The sequence below is a fragment of the Apium graveolens genome, chromosome 7 (assembly GCF_009905375.1).
Source record: "Apium graveolens cultivar Ventura chromosome 7, ASM990537v1, whole genome shotgun sequence".
Taxonomy (NCBI): Eukaryota; Viridiplantae; Streptophyta; class Magnoliopsida; order Apiales; family Apiaceae; genus Apium; species Apium graveolens.
Genome location: NC_133653.1, coordinates 53,832,932 through 53,858,177, shown reverse-complemented (window position 1 = coordinate 53,858,177; position 25,246 = coordinate 53,832,932). Strand labels below are relative to the sequence as shown.

The 25,246-nt window shown below is 36.1% G+C and overlaps 2 protein-coding genes across 6 annotated transcripts; one reads left to right on the top strand and one right to left on the bottom strand.

Annotated features, from left to right (window-relative positions):
* Positions 1–3,010: 3,010 nt before the first annotated feature.
* On the bottom strand, positions 3,011–8,483 carry LOC141671144 (folate synthesis bifunctional protein, mitochondrial-like). Of its 5 annotated transcripts, XR_012554969.1 has the most exons (7): positions 8,346–8,483; positions 7,675–7,819; positions 5,833–7,300; positions 5,461–5,740; positions 5,280–5,381; positions 4,775–4,853; positions 3,011–3,848 (listed from the first exon to the last, which is right to left on the bottom strand). XR_012554969.1 is itself a non-coding variant. In XM_074477278.1 (4 exons), exons 2-3 carry the CDS (start codon positions 7,751–7,753, stop codon positions 5,835–5,837), a joined length of 1,545 nt encoding a protein of 514 aa, XP_074333379.1. In that variant the 5' UTR covers positions 7,754–7,819; positions 8,346–8,483; the 3' UTR covers positions 5,136–5,740; positions 5,833–5,834. The 5 variants fall into 5 exon arrangements, 1 of the variants encoding a protein (XP_074333379.1); XR_012554967.1 differs by having other exon boundaries at positions 3,011–4,853; XR_012554968.1 differs by having other exon boundaries at positions 3,011–4,853; positions 8,187–8,458.
* On the top strand, positions 3,236–3,971 carry LOC141671145 (protein DMP6). Its single transcript, XM_074477279.1, has one exon. The coding sequence runs from the start codon at positions 3,236–3,238 to the stop codon at positions 3,857–3,859; it is 624 nt and encodes a 207-aa protein (XP_074333380.1). The 3' UTR covers positions 3,860–3,971.
* Positions 8,484–25,246: the final 16,763 nt, after the last annotated feature.

Here is a 25,246-nt window from a genome sequence, read left to right as displayed (position 1 = left end):
AAGCTATTAGATGTTCTGTTAAAGCATATTAATAGAAGGTGGAATGAAATTGCAGATGGGCATGCAAAAAGGGGAGTTTTATGAATAATTTAAAGGTGATTGATTTGGAGGTGATTAAATAGGAGAATTGTGGTATATTAGAAAATAAATCTCGGTTATTAGGATTTAGTAGATTTTAAGCTAGTAAATCGTCCAATTATGATTGCTAGTAGTGTAATTATTTTACTTGGGGAAAATTGAAAGGTTTTTTAGATTCTTTCTTGGAAACCCAAACGGTTGCGTTGGGGAATAGTTTTGAGGCTATAGGGTTATTATGACAGTCTTTTGGGGTGATTAATTAAGGGTAGTATATAAGAGACTCTTTGCATGTAGACATTTCATACATTTGTCTGTTCAGAAATTCATTTGTATTTCTTTGTAGAGAAAGTTTAAGTTTAGGGTTTACAGTTTTGAATTAGGGTTTTAATGGAGGAAGGGAACATCAATGTTAATGCAAGGTGGCTGATGCCAAGTAAGGGGGTGGTGAAGTGCAATGTGCATAACTATTTTTCACAGGAAGCTTTGCCAAATGGGCAGCATTCGGGTATAGGTGCAGTTATTAGGGATTATCAGGGGGTCATTTTGCATATGACTGGTGGGTCTTTGGGTCTGGGTGATCAGTGGGAGAATGAGCTACATGCATTGTTAGAGGGGCTTAAGGAGGCATATTATAAGGGGTACAAGAGGGTGATCTTGAAAACTGATCATGTAGACGCACATTGGGGGTTGTATAATTCTACGGTTCTTGGTTGAAGGCCTCAATATGCACATGTTTTGTGGCAGCTAAATCAAAGGAAGGCTGATAGAAACTACAAGTGTGAGCTTAGGTTAGTTGATAGAGAAGCTAATGTGTTAGCTGCATATCTCGCAGAGTATGAGACTAACCACTGGGATATGATGGTGAATGTGGAAAGGGACTTTGGGAGAATTGAAGAATTTTGGTACTTAGATATGGGGCTGAGAAGCATTGAGCAAAGGTTCAGGGTTGTTAGACAAGGTGAGATAGAAGCTGATGTTTTGGAAGATGATGTGTTGGATCCTCAGGATGATGATATACCTCAGGAGACAGAAATTAATGGAGCACAGAATCAGGGCATAGGGTTGGATGATGAGGAAGTGGATGCGGATGCAGTGGGTGAGGGCATTGCTGATGAAGAGGATATGAAAGGGCTTCAGATTGTGGTGGGACTGCCTGCTGTAGGGGTGAATGGAGCTGCTGGTGTTCAGGAAGAAGCTGCAGGAATGGAGATGTGAAGCGGTGCTGGGGGAAGATGTTGAAGGAGGAAGACTGTTAGGGAAGTCCAACAGTTTTTTATTAGTTAATTTTAATTTAGTTTAAAGTTCAATTTTTAGTGGTTAATTATGTTAGATTATGGTATGATTTGTGGTGTTTATTTTGATGAAGTTAAGACTGGTTAAGCCCATTTTTAATTGGACTGGTTTGTAAGGATTATTGGACTTTGTCTCATTTATATATATGGTTGCTTTTCAAATTCAAAAAAAACTAATGATACCTATTTTAATCACTAATTTGATTAGTGGTTTGAAGTTTGTATTCCAATAGTTGTATTTGCTCGTTAGAGTGATTATAAATGCATTCAAAGATTCCCAGTTATACGAAAGTTCATCGAGTAAAGGCCGGCCTGCGGTATTCCAAAATAGGTCCTATTGCTGTAGCTGGTCTGGCCCATTCTCTGCTCCATAAAAATCTGAAACGCCAGAAAAATAAATAAATGAAATACATCCATTATGCATCCCCATTTGAAGATATTTTAACAAACTTGTCTAATTATGTTAACTAGCTTACGGCCCGTGCGTGCACGGGTCTTGATTAATATTTATATATATTTTTTATTTTTATTTTATATAATTTTATTAAAATTTTATATAAATTATTATATACTAAATAATGATTATATAATTATAATTTTATTGTTTATAATTTCAAGTTAAGTTCAAATAATATAAATGATATATGATTGATGAGATCTTATTCATAGATAATTATGGAAATATTCTATGTTGGTGAGATTCGAACTTGAAAACTTAATACGAATCTTTATAAATAATAATATAAATGTTTATAATTAACGGGATTCAAACCAGAGAATTTATATGTATTTTATAAATAATAATATATATGTTTATTGTTGACGAGATTCGAACATGAGACCTTGTGTAGTGTATTTTCCGGTATTTGGATCTAACGGCTCTGATTATTTGTTGAAAAAAATCTGACGGTCGTGATGCAAAGGAATAACCAAAATGAGGGTTAACCAAACTACAAATTATACCTCATTCCGGTTATTATAGTATAGTATAGATTTGGTCGGGAGTAATAAAATTTGTTGGGTCAAGAATAAATAAATGAAGTATCAGAAAAAGATTACTTAAATATTTGAAGATTGTAAACAAAATTTTGTGATGATACAGATAATGGTTATTTGCTCACTGTGAAAATAATTTTTAGCTTAAAAATAAAATAAAAATTAGAAAAAATCATTACATTGCTAGTCAGTTTCACAACATAATGGATCATCATAATTTATAACCCGTATCAAATAAGCAGTTCAATTATTTTAAAATATTATCCTAATTTCCCCTTAAATGAGTATTAGTTTACTCATCGCAGTGTCTGTTGAAAAAGAATACAAGTAGTGTCTAATGTCTATAATCTTTGCCCTGGAAACACTGAGATTCATAATAAAAAAATCCCATACACTTGTATAGTTGTCTTCTTATTTGTTTATAAAATAGAAATACTATGTCATTCATAACAAGAGCAAAAGACCCTTGCTTGCAACTCATAGCAGATGAGTAAAGACCACACTCAATAACAATATCTTTATTTGTTTTTTGGCAACACAAAAAACAACTAAACTTTACAAACACCAAAAAAGGATATATGCCATAATGCCACCTCATATTATTTCTTTACACAACTAAGTTGGTAAGTTACCAGCACAAAACATGAAAAAACCAAACTTTTATTCCTGAATTTCAGTTAAATATACTTTATGCTAAAGGTTTCTGTTTCTTCCAAGCCATCACTAGCCACCCCTGCCTTGTTTTCTTATCTTTCACTCAATCCCTTCTTGTATTGTAACTGTAATTATATCTTTATATAAAGTACAATTATACATCAACCTTATAATTACAAACTTTCAAGAATATAAAGAGAGGAAAAATTGAAGCCATGGACCTTAATGGGGAATACGAGGTGCCTCAAGATGATTGCAACGAAGAAGCTCCTCTTCTGTTACCCAAGACAGTAGAAAGATCTTTGATCCAGCAAGCCATAAGCCAGACATTTCAAAGCACAGCACATTTAGCCAATCTTTTGCCTACTGGTTCTGTTCTTGCTTTCCAAATGCTAGCCCCCATTTTCACAAACCAAGGTGACTGTGACCCAGTTGGCCGGTCCATGACTGCAGTGCTTATTGCGCTTTGTGGATTGTCATGTTTTTTCCTGAGCTTTACGGATAGTTTCAAGGACCAGACCGGGAACATTTGCTATGGTTTTGCCACAATACGTGGCCTGTGGGTTATTGATGGGTCCACAACTTTACCACCTGAGCTTGCTGCCAAGTATTCTCTGAGATTTATAGATTTCATTCATGCTTTCATGTCAATACTGATTTTTGCAGCTGTTGCACTGTTTGATCAAGAGGTTGTAAACTGCTTCTATCCAGCACCATCGGATGAGACTAAAGAGCTTCTAACAACAATACCAGTTGGAATCGGAGTCATTTGTAGTATGTTATTCGTTGCATTCCCTACTCAACGCCATGGAATTGGCTTTCCTATTACTTCCAGTTAAAGCTTCTCATCAACAGTAATTTATAAAACTTTCTTTTGCCATTTGTACATATTTTTCCTATCTGGTCGGTCCACAAAGCAGTAATAAAATCTTCAGCGGTATTATAATCCTATCTATAAACGGTACTTCCATGACTTTGCATCTCACTTTCAATAAATTCAGGACAAGTTTAGGGCCTGTTTGGCAGCCCACTGTGGCAGCCACTTATGGCTTATAAGCCCGTAACAGCTTATCGACGAGTGTTTGTCGACCCAACTTATAAGCTGAATTTAAAACTTATAAGCTGATAAGTTGAATGTTAGTAACGACGTACTTTTTTTCAACTTATTTTAATTTTTTGCTGATTTATTAACCTCAATTTTAAAATTTATATTTTTTAATGTTAATCTAACTTAACATTTTAGAATTTAGATAATTATATTTAATAATTATGTATTTTAATTCATTTTAGAGAAAAAAAATTCTAACTTATAAGTAAAATTATCCAAACACTTATTTAACTTATAAGTATTCTTTTATTTTTTTTTTTGCTAAATATTCTTTTATTTATCACTTATAATTCACTTATTCATTTTAAGTTGTAAGTTAATTATTTTCAGATTTCCCAAACGGGCACTTAATGTCCATTAGATACTTTAATGGCTGAATAAATTGTGTTTGAGACATACTGGCAGGAGGCTAGAATATTCAGAGCAAAAACTTGCACGTAGAGAAACTATATAAATCTATTGCAAAATAATGTAAATTCAGAGTGTTAAACATTTAACAAACTATTTAACTAAGTTTAAGAGCCAGAATTTTCATGTAGAGCCTGATTTTCAAAATTTTAACTAATTATACAACTAAGATTAGAAGCCAGAACAGGAAATATTAAGCGCAAACTTAAAATTAAATATACAGTAGAATATTCCTTACATGTTTGTTCATTCTGTCCATTTCTTGTTCCAAATGCCTACACTAAATTTACCAGTATGCTACGTGTGCGTCCCTTCACCTAAAACCAGAAAGTAAAGCAACAGATGACATTGTGTAGTAGAGGCAGCATAGCAATGAGTCAATGACTTAGTCTAACTCAAGTGACAACAGATATTACAAATCATGACTATTGTAATTGCTGAAAACTAATCAACTCGGTGGCGCCTTTAGAAGTATACACAACTGAGAATATATTATGTAATATGTTCTTAATTTTGTGGCGGAATCGATTTTAAATTTTCTGGGAATATACGCACTAAAAGTCTTAAATCTTAAATGAACTTCAAATGCATCATCTTGATGGATGAAAGATAATATTATTTTGGGCCATCACCTAGAATATGCTCATTGACTAAGAAGAAGCATATGTACTTCTAAACTGAAAATAAAAACTAACACGGCAAAAAAACATAGAATATAATATAGTAGTCCAGGAGTAACTTACAGTGAAGACAACAATACATATTAAAAAAAATTCCCGCGAGGCATGGTATCAAGGTCTGAAACTCTTAACTCTCAAGTCATATCACATCCATAAGAAAATAACCTGACACATTAAACACAACAGTAAATTAAAGTTTATGAGACTCTTATAAAGTTCTTCACCCTTATCCTGAAAACAATACCTCCTACTTATGCTTTAGGCTTCTCAAACTCAGTATACTTTTTAATCAACTCGACCTAATTCAGTAGCTTCCAAAACTTTCCTTCTGTCCAAAACCCCGCTCAAAATAGTCTTCTAAATTGTCTCATAAGTGACATACATCAAGCACCGTAACTTTTACAATTCGAGCAGGTATGTGTACATATCTCTCTTTTCTCACAAACAATCGGCAAGACAATTAAGAGTAGTAGCCTCCACAGATATTTCCCTAGTCTGCATGCTTATTAGATAGAACTGAAAATCTGCAGTTGAGCCATTTTCACAAAAATTTTCAAACCACTGTATTACCTAATCTAACACTAAAACGCAGTATAATTCAAACCATGATACTTACTATTATGCCAAAGATGTCCTCCTTTCTAGCACTGCATCACAAAGCCTTACAGCATCCACATTATCTCTAACATTATGAACTCTTACAATATTTGCGCCCCCCAAAACCCCTGTGGTAACTGAAGCAACAGTCGCTGGATCTCTATCACTTGCAGCAGAATGAGAACAGATGTCTCCCAAAAATCTCTTTCTAGAAGGGCCAATCAATAGAGGAACATGAGAAACAGCCAGGCTCTTCCTAGCAATTTCTTTCCGAATAGTTGGTAAACCCATAAGAATGTCCAAATTATGTTCCGTTTTCTTTGAAAAACCAATTCCAGGGTCTATTATAACCTTCCAAGCTGGGATGCCTGACAACTCTGCATCTCGAGCACGCATACATAACTCAGCAGCAACATCCTTACAAACATCGTCATATTCAAGATTTTCGCTATTCTGCATTGTGGAGGGGTTACCTCTCATATGCATTGTGATATAAGGAACCTTCAGTCCTGCAACAACATCAAGCATCTTTGAATCCAAATGTCCACCAGAGACGTCATTCACAAAATGAGCCCCTTTACTGACAGCCTCAGATGCAACCTTCGAATAGAATGTATCCACGGACATAAACTTTCCTTCCGCCTCGGGCATTTTTAAAATGGCTTCTAAGACTGGAATTAGTCTTTCCAGTTCCTCCTCAGGTGAAATCTTTGATGCCATCGGACGGGTTGATTGTGCACCAATATCAATAATATCTGCCCCTTGCGAGATCATCAATCGAGCCTGTGAAACTGCATCTTGCACAGACTGATACTTTCCTCCATCACTAAAGCTATCTGGAGTCACATTCAGTATACCCATCACAGAGGTTTTTCGAGACCAGTCCCATAAGCTCTTCCCAACTGGTAACACCCTTTTCATTCCATCTTTTCCAATCAAAGATTGACCGCCAAGTTTTTCCCATGATTCAAAAATTCCACCAGGATGTATTGACAAAGAATGCCAGCATGCGACAACATCACTATTTAAATCAGATCCCAATAAATCTACCAGCGGAGCCATCACAAATGGTCTTTCCCATATTCTTTCATGAGGAATAATTAGACGATCAGAAGTAATCCTGTATCTACCATATAGCAATATATCCAAGTCTATTGGTCTTGGCCCATATCTTATACCATCAGTACGCCCCATATCCTTCTCAATTTTTTTTAGCACATCCAATAACTCATGAGGACCAAGTTTTGTAACACCTCTAATTGCAGAATTAAGAAATCGAGGTTGATCAGTAACATAAGCAGGCTCAGTTTCATAGAGACAACCATGCCTCCTGATATCAATTCCTGATCTCCTCATCAGCTGAAGGGCTTCATCAAAATTGTTAAGCCTGTCACCCACATTGCTTCCTAAGGCAATAACTACTTCCTGTTCTTCTGAGTGCACTTCCACTGTGGAATCCGGAGATGAGTGAAAGAAAGAAGCAGGTGCTGCATAAAAGCCGATAAATACAGTCATCAAGAGTACATATTATTTTCTAATGAATATCCTGAAAAGGTTTTACTTTCTTATTTCAGAAATTTTTATGTTGTATTCAGTCAAACAATTGTCTAATGAGAAAAACAATTAGAAACTAAGTTCTCAACCAGAGGCCTATGAAATAGATACAAGCTTAATTAAATACCAAACAGGAATAGCTTTTGATTAAATATGTGATCGGAAACACAAACAAATTACAATATAGAGGAGTAATAATAGGATAACATCAAACTTAGTTCATACTTCATAGTAGTATCACGCTCCACATTAAATTCAAAATTTAAAGTACATGACTACACTAGCCAAGATAAGTAAACGGACGTACCTTTGCAAGAATTTAAGACAACCTTAGTGACACATTTGGTGGTGGAAGTTAACCGCCTAAAAATACTTAAGCCAGACATAATCCCTTCCAAGACAAAGACCACAATACAACCACTTCTCGGAACCTATAATTTTAATCCAAGGCGCTGCAATTACGTAGAAATCAAAATAGCATTCAAGTCAGGAATCCTTAACTATGGAGAAACAAATGTATTAAGAATCAAAAAGGGAACTTTCAGTTGAGTGTTCTTTATCATATGAATTAGAAAACCAAGAAAGATAGTAACTTTATCAATATTATCATTATAAATTTCTTGTTTAACAATTAATAAAATTTGGGTGAGCAGAATGTTGAATAATCTGTCTAGTCCTCAGTTGGGTGAAACACAAAAGCAATCAAATGCCTAATTCATGTTGTTATATTCATTTTGAATTCAAGATAGCATGTTAACAGATACGAAATTATGCATCATAGTTTGTATATGCTATAATGATGTAAAAGAAGTAGATTACATATTAAGTGAAAAACACTTGAAAGCTAGCAGGGATTGAAAAGGATTAGGAGAGGAACCAGGGCAGGCAGCAAAGAGAAGTGTGTGAAACACAAAATTATTAAGAAGTTTCCCTTGAAATATATGAAGACTTGTTTTGCGACAGAAGGACTATGTGTACTTGTTTGGTTGCGCTTTAGAATCGGGCGTCGGGTCACTTCGCGGTCGAGGATTGCTATCCCACTCCCGATTCCCAAATCCTAACACACTCCCAAAACCTGTCCTGATTCGTGAAAGAAAATTATTTTGCTTTCCGGTCACCGGATATTCATGAATTTTAATATTTTTTTAATCAAATAAAATGATATATTTTGTAATGCATTTATAATAAAATTAATTTAATAAATCATGATATATAACTATGTTTTAAATTTAACATCATATTTTAAATACCAATTCATTTAAATGTATTTATAATTATAGACAATATTAAAATTATATTTATTAAATCATAATCTACTACAAAATTTTATATAATTAAAAAATTAAAAAAAAACTTAAACTTCATGAAAGTATAATTCCCTAATACTCGAACCCGCCACGATACCCGAATTTTTTTATAATTTATTTTCACGTTGTTCGCCCCCGAACCCAAAAAATTCCCCGAATTACCAACCTGAACGGGACGGGGAACGGATCGGACCTGGGTGAGGCGGGTAAAATGTCCATCCCTAATCAGGGGCTTACCAGGAACTCTAATCAGTGAGGGCGAAAAAATTGTAATATACCGGATCAAGTTTTAATTTTTTGATATATATTTAATAGGACTATCATTAATGGTTTATCTCCTATTCGGTATATTAACTGTTAAAGGGAGAATTTCGTTTAATAGTATTTTTTTCGTTTAACAGTATTTTGGAGATTGGTGGCCGGAATAAAGATCAAGGGTGCTGTTTTAGGGCGGGGAAGGTTGTGTATGGTTGTGACTGAGTTTGTATGATTACTCCTCAAAAAAGAAAGAATAGGGTTTCCTTAATTTTTTCAAGTGTCTACTCATGTCTCATACAAGTGTCTACGTACCCTATTTATAGGGATCAAGCATCACATAGTTCTTGGGGAACAAGTTATCTAGGCTAGGGTTGGGGTTTTTCTACCCATGCAGCGCAACCCCATTTCTTAGTCAGGCCTTCGGCCAATTAGTCACGTAAATCTCGACCGGCCCCACAGGTTTTCTACAATCTAGCAACATGTTAGGAATATGTTGTAGTTTTGATGATAATTCACCAAAACAGCTTAAGTAGATTTATTAAGTGTCAATTAGTAGCCTTTAACGGATGTTTGGAATATGTGTATTAGTTTGATGATAAGTTCAGCAAAACACTTAAGTAGAAATCTAGTGTTTGTAGCCTCAACGGATAAGACCATCTTGGCTATCCGTTGAAGGAGTAGCCTTACTTAGCAATAAGTTTGGTATTGTAGCACATCTCACTCTCTGGTTTCAAGCTGTAATTCTTAGATGTTGTTAGGAGATAATCAGTCATGTTGACTACTAATGGATGTACAAATAGGAGGGCTAATTGTAAATATTTCATGCCTTGTAATTTTGTATAAGTGAAGAAGTGTCAACGGATATTGAAGACCTTCAACGGATAAGAAACTAAGCTTCAACGGATGTCTCTAACGCTTCAACGGATAATATCCATCAATGGATAAGTGCTTCAACGGATAAAGCTTCAACTGCTAGAGCATCAACGGATAAAGCCATCAACGGATGAAAGCTTCAACGGATGCACTGCTAGAGCATCAACGGATAAAGCCATCAACGGATGAAAGCTTCAACGGATGCTCAGTCTCATAGCAGTTGATAGTGACAGTTAACAAAGCTGACAGAGGCACATGGATTGACAGAGATGTGGTAGCCTATTTCAGGAATAGCAGAAAAAGCAGCCGTTTTTAGTCTGGTTCAAAATGGAAAGTCAACAGATAATTCCATATTACACTGGATAAAAATGGAACAGAAACAAGTGGAGAACTATTGTCTTATTGTACTTTATCTTTGTCTTCACTTGTAAACTTGGTGTTATATAAACCAAGTAGTAGCTAGTAATTAGATGTGAATTTTCCCTGAGCTGTTTAGAAATATCAAGAGAGAAAATCATCTAGTTCGTACTAGGAAGCAGCTGTGATTTAGTTTTGAATCACAGATTTTCTGAAATAACACATCTCTGGTGGAACAACAAATCCACCAGAAAAGTTTTTAAGTTCTTTGTGTTCATTACATTTGTGTTTGAATATATATCTGTCTGCATCAGCTCCAAGCAATTCACACACATTTGATCACTCAAACACTTAGTCTTACAAACTGCTCAAAACTTGAAAAAGTTTTGAGATTTACATTCAACCCCCCTTCTGTAAATCTCATTGTTAGTCCACTTGGAATAACAATTGGTATCAGAGCAAGCTCTTAACATACAAAGAGTTTAAAGATCTATTCTGCTAACATCATGAGTAAGAAGGATATTGGTGTAAAGATTCCAATCCTGGAAAGAGATAACTATCATCACTGGAAGGTGAAGATGCATTTACATCTTCTCTCTCAAGATGAAAGCTACATCAACTGCATTGAGAATGGTCCTCACATCCCACACAAGGTGGCCACAACTGCTACTGCTAAAGTTGCTGTTGGACAGTCTATTCCCAAGCCAAAGGCAGAATGGACTGTTGAAGATATTGAAGAGGTCCACAAGGACAAGAAAGCCATGAACATTTTGTTTAATGGCCTGGATCAAGATATGTTTGACAATGTCATCAATAGCCAAACTGCTAAGGAAATTTGGGATACTGTGCAGCTTATCTGTGAAGGCACTGAGCAAGTTAGAGAAAACAAAATGCAGCTTCTCATTCAACAATATGAATATTTTCATTTTGAAGAAGGAGAATCATTGAATGATATATTCAACAGATTTCAGAAACTATTGAATGGATTAAAGCTGTATGGGAGAGTGTACCAAGTCAAGGACTCCAATTTAAAATTTCTAAGGTCTCTACCAAAGGAATGGAAGCCCATGACTGTTTCTCTAAGAAATTCTCAAGATTATAAGGACTTCACACTTGAAAGATTATATGGAATTGTGAAGACTTATGAACTTGAGATGGAGCAAGATGAGCTGTTGGAAAAGGGAAAGAGAAAAGGAGGATCAGTTGCACTTGTAGCTGACAGTGAAAAAGTTGAAGCCAGAAATGAGGAAAAGACAATGCCAAGTCTCAAAATTGGCACAAGCAAATCAGAATCAAGCAAGGGTAAAGAGCAAGTTTATCGAGGATGAAGACAATTCCAGTCAGGATGAATCTGATGATATTGATGAACATCTGGCCTTTCTGTCCAGGAGGTTTGCAAAGATGAAGTTCAGGAAAAACACAAAGTTCACTAAGCCAAACAAAAACATGGTGGACAAATCAAAGTTCAAATGTTACAACTGTGGCATTAGTGGACACTTTGCAAGTGAGTGTAGGAAGCCAAATTCTGAGAAAAAGAAATTTGAGCAAGTTGATTACAAAAGGAAGTATTTTGATTTGCTCAAACAAAAGGAAAGAGCTTTTCTCACTCAAGATGATTGGGCAGCAGATGGGGTAAATGAAGATGATGATGTGAAATATGTCAACCTAGCCCTGATGGCTAATTCTGATGAAAATGAAACTAGTTCATCAAGCAACCAGGTAATTACTACTGATCTCTCTCAGCTTTCTAAACATGAATGCAATGAAGCCATAAATGATATGTCCAATGAATTATATCATTTGCGTGTTTCTCTTAAATCACTAGCTAAAGAAAACACTAGGATCAAAGAAAATAATGTGTTTTTAAGTGATAGGAATGCTGTGTTAGAGAGTCAGGTAATTGAGCTTGAAAAGATTAAACTTAAATGCTTGACTGTTGAGAGTGAACTAGAAGAAGCTGTTAAGAAAGTAGAAATTCTTTCTAAACAGTTAGAAAGTGAGCAAGAGGTAATCAAGGCCTGGAAAACATCTAGGGATGTTGGTGTTCAAATTGCCAAGGTTCAGGGAATTGAGTCATTCTGTGAGGATGCCTGGAAGAAAAACAAAAAGAAGTTAGAATTAATTGATGGATTGTCAACGGATGTGGAATCAACGGATGATGAAAGTTATCCGTTGAAGGAAGAAAAGGAGCATCCGTTGAAGGCTCATCAATTAAAACAGGCAAGTTCTTTTAAAAATAAAAAGAATGATTCAACTCTCAAGAATTTTGTCAAAGAAGGAGCTAGCACATCCAGAGATGTCAGTAAGGTGAATATAGGACACATGACTTTAGATCAGTTGAAAGATAGGCTTAAGTTGGTTGAGGATAAGAAGAAAACTAAAAGAAAATCTAAAAGAAATGGGAAGGTAGGGATTAATAAACATAACAATTACACACCTGATAGGTATGCTCCTAGAAAAAGCTGTGTACATTGTAAAAGTGTTAATCACCTATCTGATAATTGCAAATCTGTTAAAAATGCTCCCATGCCTTCAAATCCCTCCTTGCCTAACATGTCTATGTCACCTCTGCATGCTATGCCTGTTATGTCTCACCAGAATCCCCATGCACATTTTGCAAACATGCCATACATTAACAATCCTTACTTTACTGCATTTAGTATGCCTCAAATGCCATACAATATGCCTATGTGGAATAACATGTTTGCACAACCTATGCCTTATCAAATTCAATCAAATGTGTTAAATGATTCTGTGACTAACTCTACACTTCAACCAACCACATCTGAGACCAAGGTTGACCCAAAGTTACCTAAGTCAAAAGATGCAGGAGGAATGAAGTCTAGGAAAAAGACTAACAAGGCTGGACCCAAGGAAACTTGGGTACCAAAATCAACTTGATTGATTTTGTTGTGTGCAGGGACAAAGAAGGAATCTATGGTACTTGGACAGTGGTTGTTCAAGACACATGACAGGAGATTTCACCCTGCTCACAGAGTTTAAGGAGAGAGCTGGCCCTAGCATAACCTTTGGAGATGACAGCAAAGGATTCACTATGGGATATGGCTTGATTTCAAAAGAAAATGTCATCATTGATGAAGTTGCATTGGTTGATGGTCTCAAACACAATTTATTGAGCATCAGTCAACTATGTGACAGAGGGAATACTGTTTCCTTCAATTCTGAAGCCTGTATTGTCACAAGTAAAAAGGACAATAAAGTGGTTCTAACTGGAGTTAGAAAAGGGAATGTGTACTTAGCTGATTTCAACTCTACAGATGCAGAATCCATTACTTGTCTTCTCAGCAAAGCAAGTCCAGTTGAAAGTTGGCTATGGCACAAGAAGCTGTCCCATTTGAATTTCAAGACAATGAATGATCTAGTCAAAAAGGACTTAGTTAGAGGAATGCCTCTAGTGGAATTCACAAGGGATGGACTGTGTGATGCTTGTCAGAAAGGAAAGCAAAAGAAAGTATCATTCAGTAAGAAGCTTGAATCTGCAATTGATGAACCACTGCAACTTCTACACATGGATCTTTTTGGACCAGTCAATGTATTGTCAATTTCAAGGAAAAGATACTGCCTAGTGATTGTAGATGATTTCTCAAAGTTTTCATGGGTTTATTTTCTTGGATCAAAGGATGAAGCTAGTGAAATCATCATCAATCATATCAAGCAAGTCAACAATCATCCTGATTTCAAAGTAAGGAACATTAGGAGTGACAATGGAACTGAGTTCAAGAATTCAACCATGAAGATGTTCTGTGAAGAAAATGGGATCATGCATGAGTTCTCAGCTCCAAGAACTCCACAACAAAATGGTGTGGTGGAAAGGAAGAACAGATCACTAATTGAAGCTGCGAGGATAATGCTTGAGGATTCAAAACTCCCAACTTATTTTTGGGCTGAGGCTGTTAACTGTGCATGTTACACTCAGAATATTTCTCTAATCAATCAAGCAAAATGCATGACTCCCTATCAATTATTCAAGAGAAGAAAACCAACTTTAAACTTTCTACATGTCTTTGGTTGCAAATGTTACATCTTAAGGAATCAATCTGATCACAAAGGAAAGTTTGATGCAAAGGCTGATGAAGGAATATTTGTTGGTTATTCTGCTGGAAAATCATATAGGGTCTACAATCTAAGAACCAACATTGTCATGGAATCTGTACATGTTGTGTTTGATGATAAAAAGATTGATGGACTAACAGATGAAGGACATCATGAAGGACTCAAATTTGACAATATTGAGATATATTGTGATGATAGTGAAGATGAGAATGATGAAGAAGGCATCTCAAGAAGAAACCAGAGTCTGCCTTTGGATAATGCACAGAATGCTGCATCCGTTGAAAGTCATAATTCAGCTTCCGTTGAAAGAAGCAATGCAGCATCCGTTGAAAGACAAAGTGCATCATCCGTTGAAGTTCATAACGAAGCATCCGTTGATCACAGTCTGTCAACGGATAATCAATTCACCTCATCAGTTGATAGAACTCCCAATTCCTTTCAAAGGATCAGCAACTCAGGGGGAGTTTCAACAAATCAACATTCTATCTCACATCATGACAATACTGAGGCAACCTCATCAAGGGCTAATCTACCACCTCAAAGGAAATGGACCAAGAATCACCCTTTTGAACTGATCATTGGTGATGCTACATCTAAAGTACAAACTAGAAGGGCTACTCAAGATGAATGTCTGTATAGTAGCTTTCTATCACAGGAGGAACCTAAGCGAGTGGAAGAAGCTCTTTTGGATCCAGATTGGATTTTAGCAATGCAAGAGGATTTAAACCAATTTGAGAGGAACAAAGTGTGGAAGCTGGTACCCAAGCCAAAGAACAAGAGTTCTATTGACACAAAATGGGTATTCAGAAACAAGATATATGAAAATGGCATTGTCATAAGGAATAAAGCCAGAATGGTTGCCAAAGGCTATTCTCAACAAGAGGGAATATATTTTGATGAAACATTTGCTCCAGTTGCAAGACTTGAAGCCATCAGAATCTTTCTAGCCTATGCAGCTAATGCCAATTTCAAAGTCTATCAGATGGATGTCAAGAGTGCATTTCTAAATGGGGAATTGGAGGAAGAAGTTTATGTAAGCCAACCTCCAGGTTTTGAAGATCCAAATTTTCCAGACCATGTTTATTATTTGTTGAAAGCACTCTATGGACTAAAGCAAGCACCTAGAGCCCGGTATGAGACTTTATCAAAGTTCCTTCTAGATAATCACTTCACAAGAGGTACTGTTGACAAAACTCTCTTCTTTAGAAATGTTAATGGCTCTAAGATACTTGTACAAATTTATGTAGATGATATTATATTTGGATCTACAGATGATAAACTTTGTAAAAAGTTTGCTAAATTAATGCAAAGTAAATATGAAATGAGCATGATGGGAGAGCTAACTTACTTTCTTGGTTTACAAGTTAAACAAGTTAGTGGTGGAATTTTCATTAGTCAAACTAAATATATTTATGATCTTTTAAAGAAGTTTGACTTAATGGATTGTTCACCTGCAAAAACTCCCATGGCCACTGCCACCAAGCTTGAATTAAACAAGGCTGAAAAGTCTGTGGATATTACAAGTTATAGAGGCATGGTTGGCTCAATTTTATATTTAACTGCCAGTAGACCTGATATTATGTTTTCTACATGTCTCTGTGCTAGATTTCAAGCTGACCCTAAAGAATCTCACTTAGTGGCTATTAAAAGAATTTTCAGATATCTCAAGGGGACTCCAAATCTAGGAATTTGGTACCCTAGAGAGTCTGGTTTTGATCTAATTGGCTACTCAGATGCAGATTATGCAGGTTGCAAAATAGACAGGAAAAGCACAACAGGCACCTGTCAATTTCTAGGAAACAAGCTTGTATCATGGTTCAGCAAGAAGCAGAATTCTGTTTCCACATCAACAACTGAAGCTGAATACATTGCAGCTGGTAGTTGCTGTGCACAAATACTGTGGATGAGGAACCAGTTATTTGACTATGGTATAACTGTTAACAAAATTCCAATATTTTGTGACAACACAAGTGCCATTGCCATTACTGAAAATCCAGTGCAGCACTCAAGAACCAAGCACATTGATATCAAGTACCACTTCATTAGGGAACATGTGATGAAATGTACAGTGGAACTTCATTTTGTTCCAAGTGAAAATCAGATTGCAGACATATTTACCAAGCCACTTGATGAATCAACATTCACAAGATTAGTAAGTGAGTTAGGTATGCTTAACTATTCATAATCTATATCATCTATGTAATCTGTCTTGTAGCATGAAATGAATTTGCTGCAAGAACAAAGTTGGCTTTAATCAAGACTTATCCTATCAACGGATATTCCCTATCCGTTGAAAGCCAAAATTGTTCTATCAATGGATATTCATTATCCGTTGAAAGACAAATACATTTCTGGTAATTTTATCCTTCAACGGATAAAATAGTGTTGTTCATCAACGGATAACTATTTACCTTATCCGTTGATGTGTCACGTCAGTGAGTCACAGCCGTTGATTCTTTTACTCAACCGTTGATACAGATATACAGTGTTGTATGTATTTGTATTTACGGTAATTTTCAGAATTTCTACAGTTTCATTTATTCCTGAACGGCTATCACTTACTTAAAAGTATCATTTAATTATTTTATTTGTGTTTTAATTCAAGAAAGTATAAAAGCCCAATTGAATTCTTATTTTCACTTTACGCTTTCTTGCAATTATCATTCTCTTTCTCTCTCAATTCTCAAGTTTTTCTCTGCAACCTCTACTCACAACAATGGCACCAGTAGTCAAAATTATGTCTCAAACAGGATTTGTTTATGAAAAGAATAATTTCATAGTCTTGGTTGAAAAGAATGAAGCCCATTCTGATTATCACAAGATGATGGACTTCATCAAGAACTGCAAACTGAGCTATGCAATGCTGGAAGCCCCAACCATCTACTGTGAAGTGATTGAGGAGATTTGGACAACTGCAGAGTTCAACTCCACAGATATGATTATTGCCTTCTCTCTCAAAGGTAAGGACTATTGCATTAATTGTGATGATATACAATCTTGCTTTAAGTTGCCTGAGAATAATGCCATGACACCACATACTGATAAAGATGTCTCTGCAATGCTAGATTCCATAGGCTATGCTTTTGATTCTGCTAGTTTAGGTAGTATTAGAAGGAAATGCCTTAGGAAAGAATGGAGTTTTCTTGGAGATGCCTTTATTAAGGTTTTCTCTGGGAAGATTAGCAATTTTGATGCTATCACTTCATCTCTTGTTAATATGCTCTATATGCTAGTTTCTGATAGGTACTTTAATTTTAGCAACTGTGTTATGCTAGAATTAGGTTCCAGATTAGGCAACAAAGCTAATAGACCACATAACATCTACTTTGCTAGATTCTTTATGTTATTGGCTAACCATGTTGCTGAAGGTTTGGTTATATCCAATGAGAATAATAAACTCAAATGCTGGGCACAAGAGAAAAGGGTCCTTGCAGACCTTTTGAGAATGAACCTCAACAGCCAGGTGCCATTGGTATACTTGCCAATCATGAATGCACCACAGGTGAGTGAGGTAAATGTTTCTATAACTCCTACTATTTCCAACCCCAATGTCTCTTTGCCTTCTAGTGTGGCTATGGAACCTGTGTCATTGTCCAAACAGGCTCCTACCAAAGCCACCAAATCTAAAATTTCCAAAGTCAAGTCAAAGAAACCTACCTCTGTTGTTTCTCAAAAGACAACAGTTGTAACAACTACCATAAACCCTGAAGGGAGTGAACAGGGTGTGAGTGGTGAGGGGAGGGGTGAACATCAAAAAGCCCCCCAGGATAAGGTGGGAGAGGTGAGTGGTACCCAAACCAGCCAAGCCACAGTCTCTCAAAAGACTGTAGTGGTTCAAAAGGAGTCCAGCACATCCCTAGTTGCATCCTCCCAAAAGGATGTAACTATTGAAAATAGTCCCCAACCAGGGACACAGAACAAAAGAGGGAGGGACACTGAAGCTACACATTCACCAATTCAAGCCTTTTCAAGGAAGAAGAAGGCCAAAATCCTAGTTTCCACACAAGGGACACACACAACACAGATACATCCACCAGTATCTGTGCCTTCTCAAATTCAGCTTGATGTGATTCCAGCAAATGTGGAATCACAGCCCCATTCTCTCAATATAGAAACACACCATTCCTCAAACTCTCCAACACCCTCTCTGGATATGGATATGATATTCACATCAATTCCTGATTCTCCCTCATTAAAACTCAGGGAGGAGCCCCACTCAAAACCTGGTGATCATCATCTTTTAGATGATTTATTGGATCATCAGCCAATTCTTTCAGATGTAATTGCAAAATCTGTGTCACCACACTTAAAATCAATCCACACAGATTCAACAATTATGTCACTTTCTATCTCTACATCATTTCCTTCCTCAACGGATATCTCTCATCCGTTGACAAGTGGTTGTTCTTCAACGGATAAGCTTAACAGCAGTTATCCATTGATACCATCAGTTTCTACTTCAACGGATACTCCCTATCCGTTGATGGCCTCTACACACTTAACAGAAACAATTCCAACTGTAGAGGACATGGCAACTGTACAATCACTTTTAGGCTTGAGGGAATGAAGTGATTTTTTGAGTGAGAGGCTGGGTTGCTCCCAGGCAAAAGGAGAGGTTGAGAGTCACCAAATGCATGCTATTTCTTCCAGCATGGCAAAAGTAAGTGAGAGGAGTGCCACCTTAGAAGGTGAAGGTGAGGGTGTGAGGGTGTGTGTGAGCCAGGGGGAGCCCCTGATGCAAGAAAAGAGAGAAATTGAGAGAAAGGCAGGTACAGAAGCTATAAGGGTGGATCCAGTCATTGCTAGTGAGTTAATGAAAGTGGATGATGCAGATAAGGAAAGACAATTTCAGCAACATTACAAAGCCGTCATTGATAACATTTCCTTGGATGCTGACACTTTTACTCACCCTGTTTCAGCCTATCAATTATTGGCTGCACAGGGCAATGTGGAGGCAGAACAGACACTACACATTGTACACACTTCAGAATCTCTTCTCAGAGATAAAGCTGCTGTCAACAGGCTGCCTTCTCAAGCTGGTGAGCCATCTGAAGAATTTGGAGTAAATTCTAATGATGATGACTCTAATTCTTTGAATGAGAGCATGAACTTAGGGGGAGTAGCAGGCCCAAGTTCTGTTCCTAATCTTCCTGCATGGGCATGGGCAAAACCATCAACACCAGGAGAGTTTGGTGTCACTTTGGTCAAACAAGTCATGACAATTCAGCAGGCCATTCAGGAGACTCAGGATGCTGGTACCAAGGCAATTCTTCAAGCTCATATGGAATCTCTGCATCTCTTGCAGTTGCAGCATCACCAGCAAAATCTAAGTGTGGATGAGCTCAAGCTGGACATTGCTGATCTGAAATCCTACAATGCTGAGAAATTGGATTCAGTTATACCCTATGGTACTATGCAAGATTTGTTGGGGAGACTGAGGAAGGCATCTGATGCTGACAAGAGGCTGGCCAGATTGGAAGATAGGGTTCAAATAATTGAAGACTCTATGGTCACCATTCTTCAGAATCAACAAACTCAAACAAATCTACTCATGCAGCTGGCACAAGCACAAGGCTTGACCCCTACCCTTGATGATAACAAAAAGGGGGAGAATAAAAGGGAAGGGGAAGGGGAAGGAGAGCCATCTACAACAGTTCAGATTTCTCAAGTGCTAGTTCCTGTCATCACAACTTCTCCACCAATTCAAGTCAAAGGAAAGCTAGATGGAATTGATCTAATCCAGATAGCTGTAGCTGAATTGCAAGTCAAAGAGCAAAGGAAGAAGATTGATGAAAAGATGCAACTAATATTTGGTTCTACAACTTCTCAATCACAATCTGTGAAGCATAGCACAACAGTGGAATCAATTATTATGGAACTCAAGCCAGTAGGGAGGCATAAGGATGGAGAAACTTCTTCCAAAGATCTGCAACCTATGGTTCTCAAGCCCAACAACAGATCCAATAAGGACTCTACAAAGAATCCTCTAAAAGAGGTGGATTTTCCTCTTCCAAAAGCTGATGAGGACAAGCTTTTAGGAAGAAGTATTGCATATCTCAAAGAGACCATGGATGAGGCTGTAAGGAGAAACATGGCTATTATCTTCAGAGAGGGAAAGAGCATATGTGTGATGCAAGGACATCCCAAATTCTCAATAGCCAAGAGGGAAGAAACCAAAAGGTTGAAGGAAGAAGCCAAACAGCTAAAGGCTGACAAAAGAGCACAAGCAAAGCTTGAAAAATAGCTAAAGTCAAGTCAGGCTGAAGAACAGAAAGAAATTGAAGACAAAGGTGAAGATGAAGCTATGGGGGACATGGTTGGTACTGAGATGGAGGAAAGAAGTAAGGAAGAATGGCAGAAAGGGAAAAGAAAGAAGGTCAATGTAAAGAGAAAGAAGGTAGATAAGACTGAAGAAACCCAATCAATATCCAAACCACTACCCTCTATTCCTGAACCCATTGTACCTGACCCCTTCATGAACATTCATGGTGAAACAATCATTCCCAAGGAGGAACCAATTGATTGGGACACCATCAAATTGCCCACCTTCCTAACCTCTTCTCCACCATCAAAGAAGCAGAAAAGAAGAATCAAATCAACACCCTCTAAAGCCTCAATCAAATTCACACAAAAGCCTAAGCCTAAACCTCAAACCTCTAAAGATGATTATGTTCACATCTGTGACATAAAAGAATTTTCAGACATTGAACTCTATCTGGATGAGCTGGAGGATGTAAGGGGAATAGCTGCCTACAGACAGCTACCAGAAAGACTAGTGTTCAAATACAAATGAGCTGGGGAAAGAACATGGCCTCTTCAATGAATTCTGAATGAAGGCTACTCTACCTTGATTAGAGTCTACTCAGCCATACATAAGGATTATGGCTTTACCGGAACTGCCAGGACTGAGATTCTCAACAAGATTGCCAACATAAGGAAAACTTGGAGGGAGCCCAATGCCTTTCCTAGAACTTTACTCATTCAAGAGAGAGGTATTACAATTCACAAATCACCTCATTGGTTGATGGAGTTCAGAGACAACAAAGGAGTCAGAAGATTTTTCAGAATTGAAGATCAACTAAAGATTGCCAGTAATGAAACTCTCAAGGATATGCAATCTAAGTTAGATATCAATGAAGAAGATGAAGCTGAATTCTACAGACAACTTCAACTTCAAATAGAGGAGAATGACAGGAGGCTAGGAAAGAAAACCAGGGATCAAAGGAAAAGAAAGTAATTTGCTCAGGCTAAAGGAGCACCCTTGGAAATAATGTATTTCTTCAATTTCATCTCAGCATATACACTTTTGCAGCACTTTTGAATTTCTGCTTTGTTACAGTTTATATATTTGTTAAGTGTTTTGTTATCATCAAGCTAAACCCAAATTTATGCCTACAGTTCTAGTAGACATAAATAGGGGGAGATTGTTTGGAATATGTGTATTAGTTTGATGATAAGTTCAGAAAAACACTTAAGTAGAAATCTAGTGTTTGTAGCCTCAACGGATAAGACCATCTTAGCTATCCGTTGAAGGAGTAGCCTTACTTAGCAATAAGTTTGGTATTGTAGCACATCTCACTCTCTGGTTTCAAGCTGTAATTCTTAGATGTTGTTAGGAGATAATCAGTCATGTTGACTACTAATGGATGTACAAATAGGAGGGCTAATTGTAAATATTTCATGTCTTGTAATTTTGTATAAGTGAAGAAGTGTCAACGGATATTGAAGACCTTCAACGGATAAGAAACTAAGCTTCAACGGATGTCTCTAACGCTTCAACGGATAATATCCATCAACGGATAAGTGCTTCAACGGATAAAGCTTCAACTGCTAGAGCATCAACGGATAAAGCCATCAACGGATGAAAGCTTCAACGGATGCTCAGTCTCATAGCAGTTGATAGTGACAGTTAACAAAGCTGACAGAGGCACATGGATTGACAGAGATGTGGTAGCCTATTTCAGGAATAGCAGAAAAAGCAACCGTTTTTAGTCTGGTTCAAAATGGAAAGTCAACAGATAATTCCATATTACACTGGATAAAAATGGAACAGAAACAAGTGGAGAACTATTGTCTTATTGTACTTTATCTTTGTCTTCACTTGTAAACTTGATGTTATATAAACCAAGTAGTAGCTAGTAATTAGATGTGAATTTTCCGTGAGCTGTTTAGAAATATCAAGAGAGAAAATCATCTAGTTCGTACTAGGAAGCAGCTGTGATTTAGTTTTGAATCACAGATTTTCTGAAATAACACATCTCTGGTGGAACAACAAATCCACCAGAAAAGTTTTTAAGTTCTTTGTGTTCATTACATTTGTGTTTGAATATATATCTGTCTGCATCAGCTCCAAGCAATTCACACACATTTGATCACTCAAACACTTAGTCTTACAAACTGCTCAAAACTTGAAAAAGTTTTGAGATTTACATTCAACCCCCCTTCTGTAAATCTCATTGTTAGTCTACTGGGAATAACAACGGATAACCATAATTATCAATCCGTTAAATGAGTAGCTTACGTTAATAAGTATGTAGCACATTCTGTGCATTATGATATCCAGGGAATTTGATAGTTTTAGTAGTTTCTAAGTCATGTTGAATACTTGCAAGATATAAAAAATAGGTACGTTAAGTGTAAATATAAAATGCCTTGTAAGTTTGTGTAAGTAAAAGAGTATCAATTGCTAAGGAAACATCTTCAACTGCTAAAATACAAGTTTCAATGGATGACTCTACAAGTTTCAACGGATAACTCAATATTCCTTCAACGAATGGGCCAGTCAGGAGGCTTCAACGGATATGAGATAAAGCTGTCAACAGATGCTATCAAGAAAGCTTCAACGGATGACACTAATATATTGTCAACGGCTAAGATTCATGAAGCCTCAATGGATAATCAAAAAGATTACAGTTGATAGTGACTTGGCAAAAGGTGACAGAGTCACATGAGTTGATATTGCATAAAAGAAATGTGGTAGCCTAATTATAGGTTTTAGAAGAAAATGAAGCATTTCCATGCAAAACAAGCTCGTTCAAAAATGTTGTATCTTACTTAAATTGCATTGGACAGAGAAATGAAGAAGCATATGCTTGGACCTAACTGATAGAAATATTATTTTTGTCTTATTGCACATGTAAATTTGGTAAATATATAAACCAAGTGTAGCAAGTATTTTACAACAACTAAGCACAACAAGTAGAACAAGAAAGAACTAGAGAGTTTGGCAAGCTGTATCTTTCGAAAGTACTCTCAAGTTTTAAGTTGTAAGAAATACTTGTAAGCAACTGTGTGCAATTTGCATCACATATATTTCTTCAAATATACTTCTCCGGTGGAAAGACAAATCCACCATAAAGTTTTTAAATTTGTGTTTATTTATTTTGTGTTAGTAGAATAGTTTAAAAGTCTTATCTGCATTCTTGATATTCACAAACACAATTTTATATTTCAGAAAGAGTTTTTCAGAAAAGCAAAAAGAAACCAGAATTCCATTCAACCCCGGAACCCCCCTTTTGTAATTCTATTATTATATTGTTGGGAAATAACACGACATCTTCACATTTCTTCTTGTGATTGTAGGAATGTCCAGTGTCGGCCCCAAAATTTACGAACAACTCAGCCATCTATGAGTCATTTTTCATATTTCAGATAAATTCACCTAATGCGAGCCAGTTTGGTCACATCGGCTCGTACCATCTATTGTCTTATTAAAAAGTGAGTTCTCTTTTTCATTACCCCACGAAATGTGAGCCCGCTAGCCTAGCTCGCGCGTGAATAGGCTTCTTTAATTTATATGCGATGCGGCTGAATGTCATGTGATGGGCTTATACAACTCCCCAATCCTGAGAATAAAGTGATTTAGGCCCAATTTTCCAATATGTTCATGGGGACCTGTTTAGGGCTCATGCACAAAAGTGGGCATAACATTAACTATTTTCGTTAAACATAAAAGATAAATTATGTATCTTTTTCAAGTTATGTAAGTTAAGAATAAAATTAAAATAGGGTCAAAAAAATTAAGTAGGGTCAAAATTAGTAATTTTTGGGGTCAAATATAAAAAATTAAACTTCATATCCTAGATAAAAAAAGACTTGATATTCGAGGGGTACAAGTGACCCTGCCCCGAGAAGTTACACTTTCTTTTGATGTATAGACTTCTTGGAAACTGGTATAAACTTGTTTAGTTAATAACATGTATTCAAATAACATGTCATTCATTTTTTTTATACTTATTTAATTTACTTATCAATTCTTCATTTTAATTTTTATTTTTGAGTTAGTAATTATTATTTTTTACTAATAACTATCATGATGTGCATCTAAATTTTTTTGAACATGTAAAATTAAATAAAAATAATAATATACTACATATATGTTTTCAATTTTTTTTTAATCTTTTGAGAAACATAATTACTAGTTTTATAACACATTATTTGAAATTATTGTTATTATCATCAATATTTTAATAAATTATAAGTATACATTTAATTTTTGAAACAAAATGGAGTTAAAATAATAAAAATTATTGAATTAAATATTAATACTTTTAATTGCAAACTCTTATGCTATTTCAAATATCAAATATTATTACATGAATTTAAAAATAAATATGAAATAATATCATTAACACATGTTCTATACTTTATTACAAATTGAGTTATATATGTTTTGTTAATTTTTAAACAACTTTAATAAAAAAAATTAAAAATACATATATATTGGCTTTACTCAATAATATATTACTTATACTGTATTTTTTTATTTCACGACCCAGTAAGTCAAACAAAGGTAAGTGACTTCCTACGTTAATTTTAATACTCATGTTTTGGACAACCAAACATATTACTCCCATGTATTTTAAATACCCTTCTAAATAGATGTCAACAAAATAACCTCTGATTTATAAAATATGAGATCGAGGTTACCTCAAATACATTTTTTTGGTACATTTTTTTATCATACTGTCCTTATTTTATTCTATATTGCCCATTAAATCCCTTCGTTGA